The sequence below is a fragment of the Lagenorhynchus albirostris genome, chromosome 1 (assembly GCF_949774975.1).
Source record: "Lagenorhynchus albirostris chromosome 1, mLagAlb1.1, whole genome shotgun sequence".
NCBI lineage: Eukaryota > Metazoa > Chordata > Mammalia > Artiodactyla > Delphinidae > Lagenorhynchus > Lagenorhynchus albirostris.
In genome coordinates, this window is record NC_083095.1 from 188467355 (window position 1) to 188492032 (window position 24678).

Here is a 24678-nt window from a genome sequence, read left to right on the forward strand (position 1 = left end):
GGTTAGATGACGTGAGCGTTCCAACTTCTTCAGGTCTATAATGCTTTCATTTCGGAGAAGTTAATTACTGGCATTCAAAGAGAGGTTAAGAGTATAGACTTTGAGGTTAGGCAAGAAGATGAAACCCAGCTATGCCACTTGTTGGCTTTAAGTGACTTTGGGTAAATCAACCTGTAGAAGGCTCAGCTCCCCTTCTGTAAGAATGGGATGCTCATGAAATGGTACCTGTCTGGCTGCCAGGAAGATGAACTGACTTAATGTTTGCAAAGTGTTTACACACAGAGTAAACCCTCAGTAAAGGATGGTTTTAACTCGTCTTGTTGTTAATGCATATTACATAACATTGTGCCTTTCAAAGTAAGGCAGGCAGGCTAAACTTAGCAGGCTTAGATGATTGGGTATGTTGTTCTTCCAAATCTAAATTGACTTTGCAAAGTCTCAAATGGAGGTTACCTGTCTTAAAAGAGGGTCTGAAGTCTTGTGGTGTGATTTTTTTTGCATATTATATATTTAGGATTAAAGTGAGAACTAAATGGGTGTTGAATTTTGTCAAAAGCTTTTTCTGCATCTATTGAGACGATCATATGATTTTTCTCCTTCAGTTTGTTAACAGGGTTTATCACACTGATAGATGTGCATACACTGAAGAATCCTTGCATCCCTGGGATAAGGCAGAATGGGCATCATCAAAAAATCTACAAACAATAAATGCTGGAGAGGGTGTGGAGAAAAGGGAACCCTCTTGCACTGTTGGTGGGAATGGAAATGGATACAGCCACTATGGAGAACAGTATGGAGGTTCCTCAAAAAACTAAAAATAGAACTACCATATGACCCAGCAATCCCACTACTGGGCATATACCCTGAGAAAACCATAATTCAAAAAGAGTCATGTACCACAATGTCCATTGCAGCTCTATTTACAATAGCCAGGACATGGAAGCAACCTAAGTGTCCATCGACAGATGAATGGATAAAGAAGATGTGGCACATGTATACAATGGAATATTACTCAGCCATAAAAAGCAACGGAATCGAGTTATTTGTAGTGAGGTGGATGGACCTAGAGTCTGTCCTACAGAGTGAAGTAAGTCAGAAAGAGAAAAACAAATACCATATGCTAGCACATTTATATGTAATCTAAAAAAAAAATTGGTTCTGATGAACCTAGAGGCAGGACAGGAATAAAGACGCAGACGTAGAGAATGGACTTGAGGACACGGGGAGGGGGAAGGGTAAGCTGGGACAAAGTGAGAGAGTGGCATGGACACATATACACTACCAAACGTAAAATAGATAGCTAGTGGGAAGCAGCCGCATAGCACAGGGAGATCAGTTCAGTGCTTTGTGACCACCTAGAGGGGTGGGATAGGGAGGGTGGGAGGGAGACGCAAGTGGGAGGAGATATGGGGATATAGGTATACGTATAGCTGATTCACTTTGTTGTACAGCAGAAACTAACACACCATTGTAAAGCAATTATACTCCAATAAAGATGTTAATAAAGAAAGAAAGAAAGAAAGTGAGAAATAATGACTCAGCCTCTTTGAACTATCAAAGGGTGCTTAAACTGGAGACCAGAACGTAGCAGCCGCTTCTCGGTTCCTTTAAAATTCCTCTTTGCTTTCCCCTCCTAGAGTTTATGGAGTCCCCCCAAACAGCCAGTAAAACGTCTTAAAAATTCTGCCCCCCTCTATAACTCATGGTTGGGGCCACAGCAAAGTGAAGTTCTGCCCTCCTGCTTGGAAAATGTGGAAGGATGTATCTGGCAGGCCTTCTTTGGAATATAGCCAGAATTTCCTTTTCAGCAAATTCTATTTTAAAAAGAATGAACCCAGGGTGAGCTCAAGCTATTAGTCACACGTTTTCATCTCTATTAAACAGAGCTTCATCAGCTAGTCTGAGTGAGGGTGGGAGTAGTCTGCTAGTTAAAAATAAAAGCTCATACTTATTTAAAATTCCCATCATTCTTTTGGCACTAAAAAAGTCATCCATGCTTATCGAATATAATTTTCAAAGTACTTTCTATAATTTAACCATTCTCTCGTTGCACGTTTAGGTTGCTTTGCACACACATACACGGGTACGTATATGTACACACATGCGTGTGTGTGTGTATCATCCCATGGTGAACATTCTCGTATATAACTATTTTTTCTGCATCTTTATTTCCTTCACGTAGATTCTAAAAAACAGATTTACTGAATATGTACTTTTAGAAGAGGAGTATGTCTTTCTAAACTGCTTTTCAGAAATGTTGCACTAATTTAGATGTCCGCCAACAGTGTTTGAGCTCATGTCACTGTAATATTGACTATCATTGTCATTTTATTTTTTTAATTTTTATTGGAGTATAGTTGATTTACAGTGTTGTGTTTCTGCTGTACAGCAAAGTGAAACAGTTATATATATACATGTATCCACTCTTTTCTTATTCTTTTTCCATATAGGTCATTGCAGAGTATTGAGTAGAGTTCCCTGTGCTATACAGTAGGTCCTTATTAGTTATCTGTTTTATATACAGTAGTGTGTATATGTCAATCCCAATCTCCCAATTTATCCCTCCCCTCTTTTTCCCCCCAATAACCATAAGTTTGTTCTTTTACATCTGTGGCTCTCTTTCTGTTTTGTAAATAAGTTCATTTGTACCATATTTTTAGATTCCACATATAAGCTATATCATATGATATTCGTCTTTCTGTGTCTGACTTACATCACTCAGTATGACAATCTCTAGGTCCATCCACGTTGCTGCAAATGACATTATTTCATTCTTTTTCATGGCTGAGTAATTTTCCATTGTATATATGTACCACATCTTCTTTATCAGACTATCATTTTTAAAAAGGTTAATTTGAAGCAATGGAATAATATTCATACATAAAAAAGTAGGAAATCCTGCCATTGGCGGCAACATGGATGGACCTTGAGGGCATTACGCTAAGTGAAATACATCAGACAAAGAAAGACAAATGATCTCACTTACATGTGGAGTCTTAAAAAAACAAAAAACTGGACTCATAGATAGAGAGTACAGATCGGTAGTTGCCAGAGGCAGGGTGGGGGTGGGGTGCAGGCGTGGGATGGGGTGTGAAATGAGTGAAGGTGGTCCAAAGGTACAGACTTCCAGTTAGAACATAAATAAGTCCTGCGGGTATAGTGTACAGCATAGAGACTCTAGTTAACAATACTTTATTGTCTGTTTGAAACTGGCTAAGAGAGTAGATCTGAAAAGTTCTCATCGCAAGAAAAAAATTGTAACAACGTGCGGTGGTGGATGTTAATTAAACTCACAGTAGATACGTATATGAAATCATTATGTGGTACATTTACAATGAATACGATCTTACATGTCAATTATGTATCAATTTTTAAAATAGATTGATGGTGGTTGAAGTGGCCTCTGGCGCCATCGGGCCTGAGTTCAGACCCTGGCTCTGTCACTTACGAGCTGTGTGACGTTTCACGCACACTCACTTGACCTGTAAAACAGGGACAGTCGTAGTACCTCCCTGATGGGTTGTTGCGAGGATGAAGGTAGTTAATCAACATGTAAACCACGTAGGCAGTAATTTTGCACGCGGCAGATGTTACATGTTGGCCGCTATGATCGTAATCCCGGTCATCAGGGGCATGTACGGTCAGAAGCCCTACCTGACGTCGTAGGAGTGTTGCCTTTTTTTTTTTTTTTGATTTTGATTTATTGGACTGAAGTTGATTTACAGTGTTGTGTCAGGTGTACAGCAAAGTGATTCAGTTATACATATATCCATTCTTTTTCAGATTCTTTTCCCATTTAGGTTATTACAGAATACTGAGCAGAGTTCCCTGTGCTATAAAATAGGTCCTTGTTGGTTATCTGTTTTAAATAGAGTAGTGTGTATGTGTCAGTGCCAATCTCCCAATTTATCCCTCCCCCCCGAGGACTGTTATCTTTTTTTTTAATTTGTTTTTATTGAAGTATAGTTAATTTACAATGTTGTGTTAATTTCTGCTGTACAGCAAAGTGACCCAGTTATACATATATATACATTCTTTTTCATATTCTTTTCCATTATGGTTTATCACAGGATATTGAATATAGTTTGCTGTGCTATACAGGAGGACCTTGTTGTTTATGCATCCTATATATACCAATTTGCATCTGCTAATCTCACACTCCCAGGAGTGTTGCCTTTTCCATGACTGCACACCACGCAGCGGGCAGGCGGGGGTGGGGGGGAGGGGGGTGTCTCCTAATGGGCTGAGAACTTTTGCTTTTACCCACCCTATGACCCATGAACCAGAAAGGAACTGCGTTAAATGAAAAGTTTCCCAATTCTGACTTGGTTCTGTGCAACTGACTTCAGAAATTCTGAGTCCCTCAGTGCTCCCGAGACACCATTGCTGTTATGATTCCCGAGGGAAGGAACCTACCCGCGAGACCTCCAGCATCCTCTGCTACAGCCATCTCTTTCTTGGGAGCCGTTGAGCGCCCTCTTAACAGGGCCACCATCAGTCCAAATTGTGTGCAGCTCTCCCTGGAGGTTTTCACTGTGGATGGTGCAGGAAGCACCCTAGAGCCACTGGTTTGGTTTGGGGGAGGAGGAAGGGAAGGGGGAGGGGGAGGACGGGGAGAAAGACAGTTGCTATTTTTTGTTTTTTTGGGTTTTTTTGCACGGTACGCAGGCCTCTCACTGCTGTGGCCTCCCCCATTGCGGAGCACAGGCTCCGGACGCGCAGGCTCAACGGCCATGGCTCACGGGCCCAGCCGCTCCGCGGCATGTGGGATCTTCCCGGACCGGGGCACGAACCCGCATCCCCTGCATGGGCAGGCGGACTCTCAACCACTGCGCCACCAGGGAAGCCCTGCTGCTATTATTAATGGAATGTTTATTTATAAGGCGTTGATTTAAGTGATTTCCATATATTAATTATTCAAAACAATTCTTTTTACCATCCACAATTTACAGATGAGGAAACCGAGTTTGGAGAGTTTAAACAGGTGCCCAAGATGACATAGCTAGTAAGAGGTAGAACCGGAATTCAAGCTTGAGTCAACCTGATGGCAAAATCCAAGCCCTCCATTGCTCTGTGCGGCTCCTCTCGTGGTTTCTCCATTTGCTTTCTTAAGCCTTTGGGGTTAGCCTATATGCTCCTTCAGATTCTTCCTTTTTGAAGAAAGTTTGTTTTGTTATATAATAGTTAAGGTGTTAGAATTGTTAAGGCAGTCGGTCTGTGATTTCCTTTGGGGGAAGTGTTTATCCCATAGAGCTCTAAGAAGTCCATGGGTCATTGGTACACACTCACATTGGTGTTCTCTCCAAGATGACACTGGTGTTCAACCCTGAGAAGAATAGAAGTGACTGTAAAAACTAAATAAATAATAATAATAAGTAGCCTCCCTCCTTCCCTACCCCCATTTTCATCTTAATGCCTGCATTGATTTAGAGAAAAAACAAATAATTACAGGTACATCAGGGTGAGTTATGACTCAGGATCGACAGAATGACAGAGGAAAAGGAAACTATATAGAGACACAAAACATAAAGTCATGTTTCAGTGGACATTAAAAGAGATGCAGAGATCACCCAGAATGCCTTACTAATAAGCAGGACAGTTGATGAATGAGAAAGACTTGAGCACGCGATGTTATCTCAGGTTTCCAGAAGGTAGAGAGGGCTTAGGGGAAGGTCCATGGCTAAGAGACGCCAGGTAGAACTGGGGGGTAGGGGGCAGACAGAGTCACAAGATCACCCTTAACTGAGGGGTTAATCCTGAATCAATAAGGAAGGGAGATGTCTCCTTGGTTTGGAGTGAAGGAGAATGGGGTGGCTTGAGAGAGAAAACTGAGGCCATATCAAATTAGTCAAAGCTCATGAACTGCTGAGCTGTCTTTCAAAGGACATCCTTTGTCACCCAGGTAGGTTTTCTTTATTGTGTAAAGTGCTTAGCGCTCTCGATACCTCCCTTCGCCTTTCATGTCCTGTACAAGAAGAGCAGAGCAGCGCTACATGGCACTCAGTTCCTGAGCACCTCTGCACCCGCACTGCCCTTTTCAAGTATTATTTAGCATCACAACAACTCTTTGCCTGGAGTGCTGTCTCCTTCCCATTTTCTAGATAAAGACACTCAGCCTTAAAGATGTTCTATAGCTTGTCCAACACCACCCAACAAAGAAGTATCAGATTTAACATTTGTTACACTGCCCCTTAAAGAAAAGTTCCTTTAAGATGAATGGATAAAGAAGTGGTATATATATATACACAATGGAATATTACTCAGCCATAAAAAAGAGTGAAATCATGCCATTTGCAGCAACATGGATGGACCTAGAGATGATCATCGTAAGCGAAGTAAGTCAAAAAGAGAAAGGCAAATACCATATGATATCACTTATAAGTGGAATCTAAAATCATGACACAAATGAACTTATCTATGCAACAGAAATGGACTCACAGACATAGAGAACAGACTTGTGGTTGTCAAGGGGGGAGGGGGTGTGGGGGAGGGATGGAGTGGGAGTTTGGGGTTAGCGGCTGCAAACTCGTATCTATAGGATGGATAAACAACAAGGTCCTACTGTAGAGCACAGGGAACTATATTCAATACCCTGTGATAAACCATAATGGAAAAGAATATGAAAAAGAATATATATATGTCTAATTGAGTCACTTTGCTGTACAGCAGAAATTAACACAACATTGTAAATCAACTGTACTTCAATATAAAATTTTATTAAAAAAAGGTCCTTTAGTAAAGACAGAAAGGCTGTGTCTCACAGGTAGCCTGAGGAGCAGTTCCTACTTTCCGTGATATTAGAGACTGAAAGTAATAGAGAGGTGAGTGTTCTGATGCATCCTGTTCTCTTTTATTTTGTCCTGTGATTTCACCCCTACCCCCCGTTGTGTATCAGTGCAGGAAAGGAGAAAGGTACGTTTATTAAAGTAAAGATAATCTCCACGTGCTAATGGGGATGAAGTCCATCGTTAAATGAATCATTTTCTAAATCCTCTGAGAGATGTTTACTCTTTGGATTCAGCTTTCAGAGCTGTGCACTGGGAAAATGTCAGGCAATTGAAATTAGAAAACGCAGCTTTTAATCGATGAAGACCTCACACAAAAACTTTTTCCTCAGTATTCTAGTTCCTTGAAACTGGGAAATGGAAGGCAATATTTGTCACAAAATACTGCTAGTGAGCAAGTGAAAATTCAGTTCTCCTTGACCTTTAGTGGGGATGCACAGGGGCCCCTGCTCTGAGTGATGACCTTGATGTTCAGGGGCCTAGACATGATTATCAGTAGATGGGGATAGTGAATGCCTGAATGAATGGTGTTGCCTGTATCTCTGTCTGAAGGATGCTTTCATTTTCCTGGTTTCTTAAAGTGCTGAAAACTACCATGAAGCTGCTTCCACATGCCTTGGACATGGATTTGGAGAAGAAAACTCTTTTCTCATCCACTGAAGTAGTCACTGGTTTGAAAACCACCTGTACTAAGATGCTAGTTTAAGTATAAATAATTTCAATTAGGGAATATCTGTAAAGGGCAGGACATTTCTTGTGCCACATAGATGTCCTCCAAAAATAAACCCTTCAGTTGCTCTTGTAAAAGAAATAAATAAGGAATTGGATTACAGAATAATTTGATTAATTAGGTATCACTACTGTTGCAAGCTATATAATTTTAAGCCTGGCGTATCCTGTAACACAGAAGCTGACTAACTTTCTGTAAAGGCCAGATAGGAAATAACCACTCAGCTTTGCTTTCCTAGCACAAAAGCAGCCACAGGAAATGTGGAATTGACTGAGTGTGATTATGTGCCAAGAAAGTGTTTATTTATGGGCACAGAACTTGGAGTTTCATGTAATTTTCACGTCATGAGATATTGTTCCGTTGATTGTTTTTAGCTACTTAAAAACATGATTATTCTTAGCTCACAAGGCGAACAAAAATAGGCACGGGCTGGCTGGTCCCTGCTAGAATCTGTGTGGTTAGAGCCCTGAAGATATTTTTATATGAGGAAACGTGGAATGCTTTCTCCTTGAGCCTGGTATAAAATTTGGGAATGTACTATAGATGTCCCTCGGTAGATAGCTATTTCTTTGAGGTTTCTGAAAATTACATTTGCCAACTCAAACACCCTTTGCTCCTAATTCAGATGTTATGTGTCAGTTTCCACCCAGATCCGGGAACTGAATGAAAATGATGATTATGAAATACACAGCATCCTTGAACTCTTTCCTTTTGCCTGTTTGAATGGGTCATTGTCTTTATGTTAATTAGGATCCAGGGACATGATGCTTCCCCTGCTTGTGGAAGATACTCTTGTTAGAGAAATGGTCTAGTCAAGAGCGCGTGCGTGCGTGTGTGTGTGTGTGTGTGTGTGTGTGTGTTTCACAGCGGAGTGGGGGTGTGGAGTGGTTGTGCAGGTGCAGAAACCTGGAAGGCTGAAATTACAGGGACCAGTGACAAAGAAAACCCAGCCAATAATTATAGTAAACTTCCTTGTAGGCCTGAGTACAAAACGTGAAAAGTGTCAGTTTTTATATTTGAATTATTCTCCTCCACTCACGACAGCATACTTGGTGATATGTCAACATTTTAATTCTGAATGAGTGTTAATTGGGTATCTTAGTGCTGAAATTATTTGTTACCTAAAACACTGACACAACCCGAAGGTCTCTGATTTTTATAATTATATAGCACGTGCAGAATTTCTTTCTCTAGGTGTGATTGCTCTATACAGAATGTATTTGAGGCCCACGCTTTAGATCAATTACCAATTCAGAACCGTAATTATTAGACGCCACGGTGACTTTGGTAGTAAGAATCTTCCTGAATCAGTGTAGGAACCGTTGGAGGCTGATTGGAATTTCACACTTCAACTTAGAAAACAAAAAAATATCTCCCCTTCCTCCCTTCCCCTCCGAATCCCCTGGAAGAAAAAAGCAGAGAGCAGGCCTTGCTTTCCTGGAGCTGACTTTGGTGGGGGGTTTTTTGGTTTTGTTTTTTTATTGGCGTATTGTTGCTTTACAATGTTTTGTTCGTTTCTACTGCGCAGCAGAATGAATCAGCTATACGTATACACATACCCCCTTTTTTTTGGGTTTCCTTCCCATTTAGGTCACCACAGAGCATCGAGTAGAGAGTTCCCTGTGCTCTACGTCAGGTTCTCAGTAGTTGTCTAGTTTATAGAGTATCTATAGTGTATGTGTGTCAATCCCAGGAGCTGACTTTGTTATATATGTGGGCTTAATAGAATTTCTCGCTCTCCGTCACTTTTGTTTTTAAGTTTGGAAGCTTAATGGCGGATTCCCCTATCAGAAACCACGTTGGGCGTTTTTTGGTAATTTTTTTATTGTGGTAAAAATAGACGTAACAGAATTTTCCATTTTAACTATTTTTTAAGTGTACAATTCTATGGCATTCACTACACACGAATTCCCCACCCCCTCTTGTCCCCAGCTCTTGACACCCACCATTCGACTTTCTGTCCCTGTGGTTGTGGCTAGTGTTGGTACCTCGTGGAAGCAGAACCATACAGCACTTACCCTTTTGTGATTGGCTTCTTTCACTCAGCATAAGAGCTTCAAGATTTATTTTAAAAAGAGAAACAAACGAAAAGCTGTGTTTTTACATTTTTTTTTAATTTTTTAAATTAAAAATTTTAGTTTTCATTCAGTCGGGTTCAAGCTTTTATCTCAAGAACAACAGTGTTCCTAATTCCTTTAAAATATATATATACATTTTAATGTTGACTGAATCACCAAGCCACATTTTCATTTTGTCTTTGCTTTAGCCAAAAAAAGGAAAGGATTTATTGGTTGAAAACCCTTGAGTATTACAACTAACTCTGAAAATCAAAGTTCACTCTTTGCGTGGGGGTCAGGAACTCTTTTGAGGATGTTCCTGCTTTCAATTGTTTTTCAAAGTAAGTGACAAATGATTCATTAGAAAAACTAATTTTTGCAGGTTATTTTTAGAGGAAGACGCATCAGGCTATATTCTTAATGTTTTCGATCACTAAAGAAAAGATGAATAGGGAAGCCAAGAAATAATATCCCAACTGGGGGAATCCCACTTTTAGAAAATGTATAGACTTTTCTCCATGCAATCCAAATTTTATATTAATTAGCACATTTCCCTCTCATGGTGGGCGGCCTTACTTGTAAGCACCCCCAGAAGCCAGTCTGAGAATGAGAGCAGCGGGTCCTCTGAAAGTAGAAAGAAGTGAGATCAACAGAGCTGTTAATCCTCACTGCTGAGACCACATCTTCGGAGGCAGTGCCCACTGGGGAAATTATACTGCTGGCTGCTGTCCTTTGGTTGCATTGTCGGGAATAACAGGTAGGAGCCCGCACCCCTCCTCCCTAAGAGGAGGTTGGTTTTACTGTGATTTAATTGCCTGCAGAGGTTGGAACGTGGAGGGCTAGAATCATACTAGTCAGCCTGGCCTTCATGAAACATACACAGTTTACATGGACAGCCACGCGTTCGTGGTGTGGTCCGTGGTCACCCGGGGCTCTGAAATCCTGCCGGCCTCAGGCACAGAGGCCCTGCCCATTCCAGGCATCTCTCTGCATACTATGTGGAAACATTCTTTAGTGCTTCATGGACATCACAAAAGGATGACTTGCAAAGGATTGAACTTCCATTACGGAGTGAGGCTTTCGATTTGTTTGTTTGTTTGTTTTTTGCTTTCGTGTATTTTTAGCATATGGTCCTCAAAAAAAAATTACGTACAAGTATAAATAATATAAAGTGGGGCTCTGATAGTAATTTGTGTTTTAAAGAAGGCCATTAAAGCCTTCTTAAAGCGTATTAAAGAAGGCTAAAACTCTTAGGGAAAGGAAGGAAGGAAGGGGGGGAGGGAGAGTGGGAGGGAGGAAGGGGGGGAGGGAGGGAGGAAGGAAGGGGGGAAGGGGAGGGAGGAGAGAGAAAAAAGAAAAGAAAGGAAAGGAAAAGAAAAGGAAAGGAAAGGGAAAAGACTATGCCCAGCCTCAGTCGTCTCCTGTCTTCCAGCATCTTTCAGATTTTACCAGGTTTTTCAGGAGGATTGTCTCCCCTGATGGGCTTTGCAAATGCCTATCACCTCAGGAACTGGTTTCCTCTCTGCTTACTGCAATTTTCTCTTTTGTCTGCACTGAAGATTCCTTGTTGAGTTTGCTTGGTGTCTTTCCTCTGTGTTTTCTCAGACCACGGGATGGTGCAGCTGTTGTTTTACCCATGATTGGATGCCCCATTGGCAGGAGCTATAGATGCGATCTTATTGGCTAAACAATCTTTGGAACATTTACTGAGGTCACAGAGGCTAACTTTGTACCTGTTTAACACCCAGTATCACCCAGAGTTTGATATGATAGACATACACTGTATTCATTTACCCAGAATAACTTATTGAGCACCTGGTATGCACCAGGGTGAGTGACCGGTCATCAGCCAGGAGCGGAAGATCCAGATATTAACACAACAGAGTCCATGGCATTGTGGTAGACCGCCTCTGCTGGATGGGGGCAAGAGAGGACCAGCGGAGTGCACACCTTTCTAATGACTGAGGAGGCCAGTCTGAGTTCAGAACTGTCCTTGAAGTTCTCCGTGGGAATGTGGCAGTGGGGAGAGAGCCAGCACACAGGCCCCATATCCCCGTGGGCTCGGTCAAGGTTCGTGATGTGAGCAGACAGCCAAGCCTATACGTTCAGTCTCCCGTTCATCACTCCCCCCTCAGCAGACAGCTGCCCTCGGCCACCCCTGGGTTTCGGGGGGCACACACAGGTGGGGAAGTATATCCTGAGAAGGATGAATGTGAGAAGAGGCCCAGGCAGTCCTGGGAAATGGGCTCACGGCCATCTGGCCAGAGAATCCCAGGGTCTCTAGTACCCAGACCATGTAGAGCTACCTGTATGACATGCTAGTCATAAAGTAATTTTTGTGTAATTTACCTGTGTCACATCTGTCTCCCTCACTGGAATGTAAAGGCCCCCAATCTTGTCTTCTTCCCGGATGTATATGTCACCGACTGAGGTTCTTGGCCTCCTTAATCAATAGAAACTGATAGGAGGCCAGACGAGAAATTCAGGCAAGGCTTTACTGGGGCCCCTGCTGCAGCAGGGGGGGGAGAACAAGTAACAGCTTCCCTGGCTCACTCTGTCCTGGGGGGAGGGGGGCGGCGAGTGGGTTCCTTATAAAGGGTGAGGGCAGGGGCAGGTCCAGGGGTTGAGCTGCAGGGGCAGCTTAGGTGATTCGCCCACCCCTTTGGTGGTGGTGTGCGCAGGGGGCGTGCACAGTACCATGCTTTTGCACACCCTGCTTTTTGCTCCTGGATTTTCAGAAATGGCAGTTGGCGTTTTGGTCTTTTCGTATCTTGTCGTCCATAATTTGCCCCAGCTGTACATGCACTCAGTTATTTTTAGCCCCTTATCGTTTCTTTGTGTTTTGTGGCTCAAGGAGGAGTCTGTCCAGGTGCAGGCACTGCAGCCAAGGGTCCCAGGTCCCAGCTCGTCTCACAAACACTGGTGCCGAGGATACAGAGGTGAAAAAAAAAAAAAAATCCCTGCCCTCCTCGTGGACATTACATTCTAATGTATGTGTGTGTTGGAGAGGGAAGATAGTAATATTTAACTGTCTACAGTATTGAGTGACTGTCATTTAAATGAAGTGGAAGACAGAGTCGGTGTAGCTTTGGCTTGGAGGGCCCAAGTTTGCTGTCTGTTTTAACAGTAGAAGCCTCTGGCATGTAGCGTAAGCATGCGGTAGCATCTATGAAACAGTGTCACCAGGCCAAAGGTCAAGGGTCAGAGGCATGGCCAGCAGTCAGCAGGTCTTTTCTAACCTTTACCAAACTGTCTTCTTACCAAACTGTCAAGCCATGTGTTGCCCTGCCTGATAGAAGTTTTATCATCATTGAAGTTCATTATACTTTTAAACTTAAAGCAGAGCATGTATTTCCACGTGTCTTAGTCCCTTCGGGCTGCTATCACAAAATACCACAGACTGAGTGGCTTATGAACAACAGAAATTTCTCACAGTTCTCAGGGCTGCAAGTCTCAGATTAAGGCTCTGGCAGAGAGTCTAGTTCCTGGTTCATAGACGGCCATCTTTTCATTGTGTCCTCACTTGTTAGAGGGGCAAGGGAGCTCTCTGGGGTCTCTTTGACAAGGGCACTAATCATACTCATAAGGGCTCCACCCTCATGATTTTTTACCTCCCCAAAGCCCCACCTCCTAATACCATCACCTTGGGGATCCAGTTTCAACATATGAATTTGGGGGGGACACACGCACTCAGCGAATGGCACCATGTATTGAATATTTGCAATTAAAAAAATGCTTTCTTGGGAGTTCCCTGGTGGCCTAGTGATTAGGGTTCCAGGCTTGCACTGCTGTGGCCTGGGTTCAATCCCTGGCTGGGGAACTGAGGTCCTGCAAGCCATGCAGCATGGCCAAAAAAAAAAGCTTTCTTATTTGTGAGACAGGAAATATTATATAAATTGCTTTTTACCAACTGTATATGTCCAGTGTTTGGGGAAACATTCTGAATAGAGTCTGGATTTTCTAACAATAATATATTAATATAACCAACAGCACATCTCCAGCTAACCAATCTGAAATTTGCAGCATATTTCTAAACATAGATTTGTAATGAACCAAATTGTCTCTAGTTCTTAAATCACCCCCTGAAGGTAGGTTAGCTGCTTAAAGGATGCATTAACTATTTTAGGTCAGTAGGGTACTTTGTGGTGCTTTTATCACCAAGTGCTGCACGCCACCGGCCCTTTTCCTGTCAACTCCCTGATCGTGTAGCCTATTTTTAATATTAAATCTCTCTGAACCAAAGTCATATCTTTCTGGAAGGTTAGACTTTTAGAGCAGTATATTAATAATGTATTACCAAATTACTGAGTCATTTGGCCTGCTTAAGTATCTAACCTAGTACCAAGAATCATTTAACCAGTCTTATGAGAAAAGCCCAGTGTTTCAGTGGAGACTTCAAATAATCATTTTAATACATTGTCTACAGAGAAATGTAATACTTTAAAATGTTAACATTTCACGCCGAAGTGTTTTTCTTTTAATTCTTGTTTCTTTCCTGATACAATTCGTGCATCAACATTTACTCTATTTCTTTTTTTTTTTTTTTGACTTGAATCAAGAGTTTTTCAGAAGATCCCAAGTTTGCTTCCCTTCCCCACAGGCAAAAAACTATCAAGGTTAAATCAAAAAATTAGGGAAAATATGAATCTGCAAACACTCTTTTTACAACACCAAAAGTATTTTCAGAGTGTTTTGTTAGACATTTCAATTGCAACAAGCATGAGCTTTTTAGTTCTAATCACAAAAATGGTAACATTACAGAAAAAAATTAAAATTAGTCCCCTGAATTAAAAAACAATGAATCTAGTCCTCTATCTCCTGTTATTTTTGTGTACTCCCAGTATTTTTACATACATGAATGTATGTATTTATAGAAATGATTCAGGGTTTTTTTTAATTTCTTTCTTTTCTTTTTTTTTACCAAATACGATCATGATAAACATTTGCCTATAATGCCCTTTAGTCTCTGTAACTATTATTAAGGTTGTATAATAATTTAAGTTTATGAACCATAATCTAAGAATTTTTTAAAGACAGGTCCCAGAAGTGAAATCATTAGCCTAGATACATATTAGTCTAGATACATATCTAGATACAAACAAAAAGAACTTGGTTTTCCCAAAAGGTTGTACTAAAGTAAAACTATGAACAAGATGTGAAAGCATTGGTTGTAACGTGTCCTCATAACATTGTGAATTGGCACTTTGCAGAGAGTACTCGTTTAATGAGGAAATGGTATTGTGTCTAATTTAGTGAGACTGAAAATTTTTTTCCAGATGCTTGTGGGTAACTGATTTTTTGTGTGAATCTTGTATCCATAACCTTTGTCTGCTTATGTCTGTTGTTCTCTTACTGTGTTTCGTATCAATGAGAAAAACTTATGTATATGCAAAGAAAATTTTAGAGGGTGAAATCTTTAAGGACTGAAGCCATATCCCTTTTCACAGCTCTGGGGTTCCCTGGAGGATACATGTGCTGACTGTCCTTTAATGTCTGTGGATTGATGGTTCATTGCCACCTGGGAGAATTCTCTCTGGAAGGCAGGATCCAAGGGTCATTGTTTGATTGTTCTACCACTCAAGAAGAAGCTCGCAGCTGGACATATCTTTTGATATGATCTTTATTTAGTAGTAGAGAGCCTGTTAAGATGTTCCAGAGTTGTGTATTTGTCCAGTTAATAGGTGCTTTCCTTTTAAATATATGATCCAAAATTGCTTGAAGAAATATCTTCCTCCTGTGCTGGCTTGATTTTTTAAACATTCCATCTTACTAGAAGTTATATGTACAGTCACGTTTTTTTTTTCTGCTGCGAATTTAAACTCTATTCTCATAGGACCAGCAGGAGCAGTGTATGAGAAGTAACAGTCTGTAAACAGTCTATTTGAATATGTCATATTTACAATGTATTTTCCACCATCTGTAAGGAAATGCTCGAGAATATTCTTTCTGGTAGCTTTGATTTACTGTACTCATTTTGCAGAGGGGGAATTAGCCTGGGGAATATTTGCATGACTTGCCTGTGGCTACACAGTGAGTCATTAGCAGTGTTAGGATTGGAAATTTAAGTCCCTGGAATGAAGAAGTGCAATTAATGGGAAAAGAAGATGCTTTATAGAAAATAAGCTTTAATTACATTTTTAAAATGTCAAAATCTCTCTTACATTTCTTGGAAGGGTGCTATATACATTTTAAGTGTAATGACTTTTCTTTTTAGTAGCTTGCTTGTTGTGGAACATGTTTATTTAATCATCAGACAGTTGACATTTACACTATGTTAATGAACTTGGTATTTATTGAGATTTATGATAAAATCCCAAGTATATCTTCAGGCTGATGTTTTTGTTTTATTCTTCTACTCATCATAGCAAATATTTATTGACATTAACTATGGGTAAGATTGCTGTTGGTGTTTTTTATTTTGTTTTGTTTTTTGTTTGTTTGGGTTTTTTTAGTAAGGAAGAGCCATGGGAATATTTAGGAATGTTTTAAGAATGTTTAGAAATGTTCAGGAATGCTAAGGAGGACCCTGTATAGCAGAATAGCTTCAGGATCTAGGATGTGAGGAAGAAAAGGCTCTCTCTCTCTCTGGTAACCCTATTCATTCATTCAACACATGTTTATAGAGCATGTATTCTGTGCCAGGCACTATTCTAGGCACTTAGGATAAATGAGTAAATGAAACAGAAAAAAAAATCTCTGCCCTCATGGATGTTATATTCTAGTGGAGGGAGGTAGACACTAAACAATAAACATAATAAGTAAATTATATTGTATACTAGGAGCTAAAAGCACTATTTTTAAAAAGTTGAACATGGTAAGTGAGATGAGTGATGCTAGAGGGCAGTGGGGATTGCAGTTTTAAATTGGATGGTAGAGGAAGTCTTCATTGAAAAGGTGCCAACTGAGCAAAGACTTGAAGGAAGTGATCATCGTGTGGAAATCTAGGGAGAGAGTTTTCCTTGGTGCCTGTGAGGAGCATCAGTGAGGTTGGAGCAGAAAGAAGGAGGTTGTGTGTGAGACGGGAGGATGGAAGAGAGAGGTGGAAGAGGAGATCCCAGCCAAGCAGACTCCTCAGGAGCAGCCAGTGGGTAAGAGAAAGACCGAGAAAGAGTGCTTTGAGAAAGCAACTTTGAGTGAGTGAATAAAGGGTGGAGAGTGATATTAAACAACCAGGCTCAATGCTACCAATAGGTTAAGATGAGCACTGAGAATTGACCCTGGGATTTGATTCATTGCTGATGACCTTGAGCAGTTTTGGGGACAGCGGTGGGAGAGAGTAGGCTTAAGAGAGATCCGTAGAGAACTGAAGTGAGCGTGGGCAACTTCTTATAGGCTTTTTTTTTTTTTCTGCAAAGGAGAGCAAAGAAATGGGGTGAAAGCTGGCAGAGAAAATGAAGTCCAGGGGAGGTTTTCTTAGGCAGAGGGAAATAATAGTATCATGTCATCTGCATATAATGACAGTTGTACCTCTTCCCTTCCAATTTGGATACCTTCTTTTTCTTGTCTGATAGCTGTGGCCAGGACTTCCAATACTACGTTGAATAGAAGTGGTGAAAGTGGGCATCCTTGCCTTATTCTGGATTTTAGCTGGAAGGCTCTCAGGTCTTCATCGTTGAGCATTATATTGGCTGTGGTTTTGTCATAAATAGCTTTTATTATTTTCCTATTATTATTTTTTCCTGTTATTTCCCTATTATTAATATTTCCTATTATTTCCGTTATCAGTTTATATTTATTATTTATTTATTTATATTGATTTATCTATTATTATTTTATATCTATTTAGCTATTATTTTATTAGATATGTTCCCTCTAAACCCACTTTGGTAAGATATTTTTTCATGGATGGATGTTGAATTTTGTCAAATGCTTTTTCTGCTTCTGTTGAGATGATCATGTGGTTTTTTTCTTTTGTAGATGTGGTATATTACATTGATTGAGTAGGCAGAGGGAAATAATAACGTGCGTATGCTGAGTGGAATGATTCAGTAGAAAGACTAAAGGTAGTGATGCCCACTCAGAGTTTCTTGCTACATCCATACCCATCATGAATTCCTATACCCAGAATTTTCTATGTGGCTTCATTCACTCCTTTAATTTTTTTCAGCAATATTTTGAGAAAGTCCAGCTCTCCCAGGCCACTAATTTTCTTCTTCTTACCTGTTCATTTTTATTCTCATGAATGAAAAATAAATTTTTAAGAAATCATATTAGCATGAAAAAACACTTGTAATCTATCACCATCAGTAAATATATATTATAGGCTAAAAAACTCCCCCAACATACACAAACACTGTTGTAATTGTGAAGGGAAATTATTTATCCTATGCTTGAAATCTAAAACTCAAAATAATGTTAAATTTCCCATCTAATATTAGCTTTTTCATAGTGGTTCTTTTTAACAGTGTCACGTTTTACAAATATTGGACTCTTCTACGAAACGTAAACATCCATCATACCCTCAATTCAAGGAATAATTTGGTAATTACGGTGTTTTAATATATTACTCTTAAAAATATGTAAGTTAGTCACATCTCTGAGACTTGGACCTATCATTTCTACTCTGTAGTAACTTTAGTTTCAGTGCTGAAAACTAGCAACTGTTCCTATTGCACTGAAAGATTAGTCAGAAGACCCTTGAATTCCAGCCAGCTTCAGGCCAGAGTAGCTACCAAAGAGTCTGCTGAAGGCCAGCTTGCCAAAGTTATGCTCATTTTCAGGGAAAAGGGGAAAACTTAAATACCTGCTTTCTTGACTTCCATTGTTTTCCTATTCTACTTACCCGCGTTCCATTGCAGATAAGTAAAAAAAGAATGCTTTACAACTGAGATACTCTGAATGAGGAAAATTTCAGGGTATCAGGCAACTTTTCACAAAACTGTGTTACACTGATGAATGAGAAACTGTCTGGTTCATTGCACCTTCATTGTGCCTTTGAGGAAGATAAAATTTGAGAATCTGTGAAGATGTATATGTGTGGGGGGTGAGTGAGGGGATAGGGAAGGGACAGGGACAGGCAGAAAGGAAGGGAGGGGGAGGGCGCCAAGCTCAGCAGAGATAGAGGTGAGAACTTGGGAGTCATCGTGACACATTACGACCTTTAGAAAAGTTTATACGTGTGCCTGGCAGACAGAAAAAGATGTTTTCTATAGCACAGGGAACTATATTCAATATCTTGTAATAACTTATACTGGAAAAGAATCTGAAAACGAATATATATATATATATATATATATATATATATATATATATATAGTGTGTGTGTGTGTATAAATAAATTGAATCACTTTGCCGGACACCTGAAACTAACACAACATTGTAAATGAACTATACTTCAATTTAAAAAAAAGAAAGAAAAATGTTTTTGATTAATAGAAACATCAGTTGCATGTAGGGATTTGTTCTGGCTTTTAATTTTCTGAACTGGTGCATGCGTGGAACTTAAATTCAGATTGCTGAAGGTTAATTCCTACCCCCATCGATTTTTAGCTTTGTAACCTCACTCAGGTAACTTAACTTCTCTATGTCAGTTTCTTCATCAGTGAAAAATGGAGAAAATTAGTTATTAAATTATGTAACACTGGTGAATCAGCACCGTGCCTAGTACAGTGTAAGCATTCATTAAAAATTAGCAGTTATTATCACTCGTCTACATAGTCTAGCCTTAATAAATTGATTGCTCGAATTAACGTAATATAGAACAATCTCAAAAATATACCAATGTTAGCCTTTAAGAGATAGCTCTGGATTTAGAAGGAAGAAATTCAGAGAACTGTGTTTAAACCTCAGAAGACAGGATTTTCCCAATAATGTGGCATTTACTGACAACTTAAATACCGCTCCTAATTAAGAAAATCAAACACGTGTAAGGAGTTTTTCTGTGAGGTGGTGCCACATAAATGAAAAGGATTCCCAGAATACATATTCCAGGTGTGTCACCTGCAGAGAGAAAAAGAAGGGAAAGGAGAGAAGGCTTAAATAAGTACACCTGCAAGATAGCACGTTCGCCTCACTGATCTCTGTTCATTTCCTCAAACTGCGAAGCATTCCTTGTCCTCGGGGCCTTAGCGTATTCCATTCCCTTTTCCTGTCTTGCTTTTCTCAGCACATCCAAAGGCTAACTTGTTTTTTCTTTATCTTTTGGGATATTTCAGCTTAAATATCATCTCAGATGATCATCTTGTCTTCCCAACTAAAGTAGCATCTTCCCATCATCATTTTCTCGTCTCAGCCTGTTCACTGTTTTCTCAGCTGTAATTATTTTTCTGATAATTATTTTAATTGGTCTTCTTCACTAGAATATCAAGCTTCATGATGGAAACTAAGTCATAGTCCCAGCATTTAACTTACAGTTGTAGCACTTATGGTTCCAAATTAGTAAGTACTGAATAGATGCATGTGGTGTGTGTTTTTGTTCGGTTTGGTTTGGTTTAGTTTCAGGGCAAAATTTAATCTCTTCACCAGTACTTATGAAACTTACACAAAGTTTACAGATTTTCCTATGCTCTTGAGAAGATTGAAGCTAATATTTAACTTTTACGTAATCATAACAGGGATGAACTTGGATGAACACCATCCCCACAACAGGGAAGGTGATAGATTTATCACCGTCACCTCTGTTGATATTTTCAAGTTTCGCCAAATGGCAGGCGAGTCACATCTGAGATTTTCGCGATTGAATGGATTTGAATAGCAATTTTGTGACACTGGCAAACCAAAGTATACAATATTAATGAAAATGGGCTTCATCTGAATAGCCCGTGTCATTTCTGAACTTAGCATAGTCCTGTACACGAGGCGTCTTATGCATGAGTCCTATACATTTGAAGTCTTGAGTATTTTGGATGGGACACAGCTTTGTCTAAAACTGAGGTAGCCTTGGGATACTATGAGAAATTGATTTTGCCCAAGAGCATTGCTTCAGGCTTCATATGAAGAGTTCCGACAGAAATGGATGACCCACTTGGGATCCAGGATGGTGGTCCTCAATAGGCTGAGAGGAAGTACAAGAACATTCAAGAAAAACCGTCCTGGAAATAGACATGATTGAAACAGTAGAGAACAGCATGAAAAAAGCAAACATTATAACTACAAAAAAAAGTGTTAAAGGAAAAGCTTGATGCTTTGTGTGTAAATATTTGGCATAAATTGGAAAACGCCAGAAACTGAATAATAGATAGAAGCATCAATTAATCCAATTAACTAAAGTCTCCAGTAAGCAAAGCACACAATTTGGAGTGAGACTCCTGAGGATAAAAATAAATGATCCCAGGTGAGCTATTGGTAGACATTAGCTGCAGGTTGCATTTTAGAACTGCATGATGAGGAATGAGAATATTAAGATGTGGAAAAGGACATCTGTGATGTACCTGCCAGGACAAATACTACAAAGGTTCAGCTAATCATATTGCAGGAACCCAAGAGATCAGGGGTACATCTTGTGCTAACCTTTTCTGGATTTACGGAAGTGACTGCCAGCTCTTCCTGATTGAAGGCTACTTGAGTCAGACTGACCCAGAAAGTCCATATGGTACCAAAGGCAAAAGCTTAATTAGATACACCACTTCTGACTGCATAAATCCACACTCCCGGAAGGAAGGAGATTAATTGTAAGGCACACGTTTGGAGGGTGACTTTCAAAAATGCAAGAACTCTGGAAGCTAAACAGTGCTACCATTTAATAGTGACACTCTTTGGATGGGAGAATTTAAAGTAAATGTTATCTGTGTGTCTCTTGTCGTGTAATGGATACATGTAACTTCTACAATGAAAAGTAGTTGGAAAGTGTGTACTTCACATATCCAAGGAATGAAAGTCACGTGGACATCAGTTGAAGTCACACATCATATTGTCAAAGGTTAATATATTGTTGCAAGTATTCAAAAGATCATTGCTGTTATAAAGCAGAAACTAACACACCATTGTAAAGCGATTATACTCCTATAAAGATGTTAAAAAATTATAAGAAAAAAAAAGATCATTGCCAAAACTCAGTGGAGAGGGGCTCTTAAACTGCTTAATTACTTCAACCTGGAAACAGGTCTCAAAATGACCGTGTAATTAAAAGCTACATCTGATTATGAGCAAAGGATTTTTTAAATCTTATTTTGTTCAAAAGGGAATGAGATCACACACAATTGTGTGTGTGTGTGTGTGTGTGTGTTACTCTCTTCCTCTCATTATGGGCTTCTTAATGACAGAAACTTTGTATCTTCACTGAGGCATGACCTGATCCTGTCAGGGTGACTGGGTTTAAAATGCCGGCCCTTGTGACTATGGGGCCTGATGTCTTTTATGGGATATAATCATGCTTCATGGTAATTTTCTGCTGTGCTATCCCTGCTATAGGAAACCCTCTGGGAAAATTAGGAATCCCCTAGCCTGTGTGTTGGTGTAGAAAAACCCGTCTCCCTTGTGAATTGTACTAGAATGAAAAACTTGCAATGCATTTCCTATTCCTCATGCATTTTACATTCACTTGATAACAAGATAAGTAATCTATTTATTGATTTATGTTATGATACCACAATGAGGGTGCATTTGATCTACAACATTTATTCTAAAGCCTCTATTCTGTATTTTCTGGTGTTTAAGTCATGAAGATTGGTCTTAGCCTAGAAATGAAAGGAATGGGGGTGGGGAGGGTTTGGAAGGGAGGGAGGGAGGGAGGGAAAGTAAGGAAGATTTTCATAAGAATCCTTTCTTTCATTCGCATGAGACTTTACAAAACAATCCCCACCAGGACACTCAAACAGAAATGTAGCTCGGAATGCAGTGATAGTATTTTATGTTTACTTTAAGAAACCTGGAAGTGTGTGCTTCTCCATAAACTTTCGAAAATGTAATTCCATTAGTAGTGGAAATTAATAAGTAACTTTCTTTCCCAAGCCCCAGTCACTTTATTTGTAAGAAGAGTTTGGACCAGATTGTTCTGTGAATCTTAACGCCACCTAATAAATCAACCAAGCTTTGAAATTTCTTCGTAATTACGTGATAACAGTTCACACCGTTATTTATTCCAGTGACTTTATTTGGAAGGGTAGTTTCTCAGTTGCAGAAGCAGTTCGAAGTCACTTTGAGCTCCGTTAAACGCATTGCTTAGCGCTGTGATTACTTGCAAGACCTAATGCAATGGGCAAATCTCTCGCATTTTGTTTAGGAAATCGAGAGCCGTCAAGAGCGGCTTGATACTAGGGGGGATGAGCATGATTTGATTTTGGTCGCCCATCAGTGTATATCGTATTTATTATCTACGAATTGTCCAGTGGCATAGGATATACTTTCTGCAGCACATTAATGGAAAGAGATCCTTAAATGAAAAAAAAAAAAAGAGGGAGAGATTACACTTTATTTCTGAGAGAATGATCTGAAATAGAAACACGCCAAACATTACAGGTGCCTGTTACTATAGAAGCAAAAAGCCCTTTCCAGATGTTTACACTTTGGATGCAAAATGGCAATCTGACAGAGACTAACCATGTGATGTGAGCGTCTGCGTAAAAAGGCTACACACGGAGCATGCCCAGTGCGGTGAGCGCGTCCTCCGCCCTCCCCCTCCAGATCTCTGAAGATAAGGCTTGACCTTTGCACTTGCAAATGTCACTGCATACGTTTTGCACTAGGTTGGTTTGTGTGTGTGTGTGTGTGTGTGTGTGTGTTTTAAAGGCTCTCTTACAACTGATGTCTTTTAACGATCCAAGAGTCGGGAAGAGAATAGGGTAATAAGATGCATGAAGTTTAGGACGAGTTGATGCCTTTGGATGCACTTGAAGTGTTATCTTTAAAGCAATCGAAATCATTCGAGTGTTTGTTTCCCCTCCCCACTGGCTGGAATGGGAAAATAAGAATCTCCTTGGACTGGAGTCCTCCGGGCTAGGAAGTGAAAGCCCCGGAGGCAGAAAGGGACGGAGAGGAGGGGTTTGCCCAGAGCATGGACGGGAACAGAGAAGGGGTTCTGCGGGGCTCAGCGCGCACTGAGGATCGGTGCCCAGGGCTGCAGCTGCGGACGAGAAGGGCGCTGTCTGGCTGATGAAGGCCACCTGGGTCAGGCTTCTGAAACGCGCCAAGGGAGGAAGGCTGAAGAATTCGGACATCTCTGTAAGCTCCAGGGCTCTCGTTGAGGGGAGACGTTATTTTGTCGTTGTTTCTGCTGCTGGTACAGTGAGGATTGTCCGGGGCGCCCGTGATGAGTAATATGTTGATTGCTGGAGAGGGAACGGGAGAGAGTCCTCTGATCCTCCGAGCTCCTTTTCCCATGCTGTGATTTATTGCCCTAGGAGCTCTCCCGGGCAGGTGTTTTCCGTAGACAGCTTTGATGAAATATCTATTTAAAGGGATTGAAAAACAATGTGTTGCTTAAAGACTGAGGGAAGCTGGCGGCTATTGCATTACAGGTTTGTCAGAGGAGCTATCAGGTGAATACGGAGGTAGGTACCAAAGGATGCTTAAGATGAAAGTGGGTGACATCTATGGTAGTGACATTTCAGAGAGTTCAAGTTGGTAACTCGCTCGACTTTCCTGTATGTTTTATTAGCCTGTCTTCTTTCTAATTGGAAATCTTGCTGTAGCTGTAGACTGTTCTTGAAGCTCTCCTTGAAACCCGCCTGTGCCCTACGGTGCACTGCAGCACAGAGCTGGTTTGATGATACAAAGAACTTGTTCTGGCTTCCAGAAAGGCTGCTAACTGGCCCATAAGGTTTGGGAAGGGATGGTAATTTGGAAGGCACAGCTCTCCTAGTGCGTGGTCTGCAGACCAGAGCGCCATGTGAGGAGCTGGTTTGCCACCAGGTAGATTATTTTCTCCTCTTTTCAGGAATGGATAGCACAGTCTAGGAAGCTGACTGCCGTGTCAGTGAGACGTGGCCATTGCAGACCTCATAGATGCAATCTCTTTTATTTATTTATTTATTTTTTTGCGGTACGCGGGCCTCTCACTGCTGTGGCCTCTCCCGTTGCGGAGCACAGGCTCCGGACGCGCAGGCTCAGCGGCCCCTGGGCCCAGCCGCTCCGCGGCATGTGGGATCTTCCCGGACCGGGGCACGAACCCGTGTCCCCTGCATCGGCAGGGGGACTCTCAACCACTGCGCCACCAGGGAAGCCCGATGCA

The 24678-nt window shown here is 40.7% G+C and overlaps 1 protein-coding gene across 2 annotated transcripts in view; it reads left to right on the plus strand.

Annotated features, from left to right (window-relative positions):
* Positions 1 to 24678, plus strand: part of CACNB2 (calcium voltage-gated channel auxiliary subunit beta 2) — a 399819-nt gene that overhangs the window by 235548 nt on the left and 139593 nt on the right. The window contains exon 1 of one of the 2 annotated variants that reach the window (XM_060162992.1): positions 23601 to 23669. The exons of the other annotated variant lie outside the window; for it this stretch is intronic. Coding sequence (XP_060018975.1) covers positions 23601 to 23669 — 69 coding nt within the window. Of the gene's footprint in view, positions 1 to 23600; positions 23670 to 24678 lie in introns of those variants that run through there. 2 annotated transcript variants of the gene reach the window in all.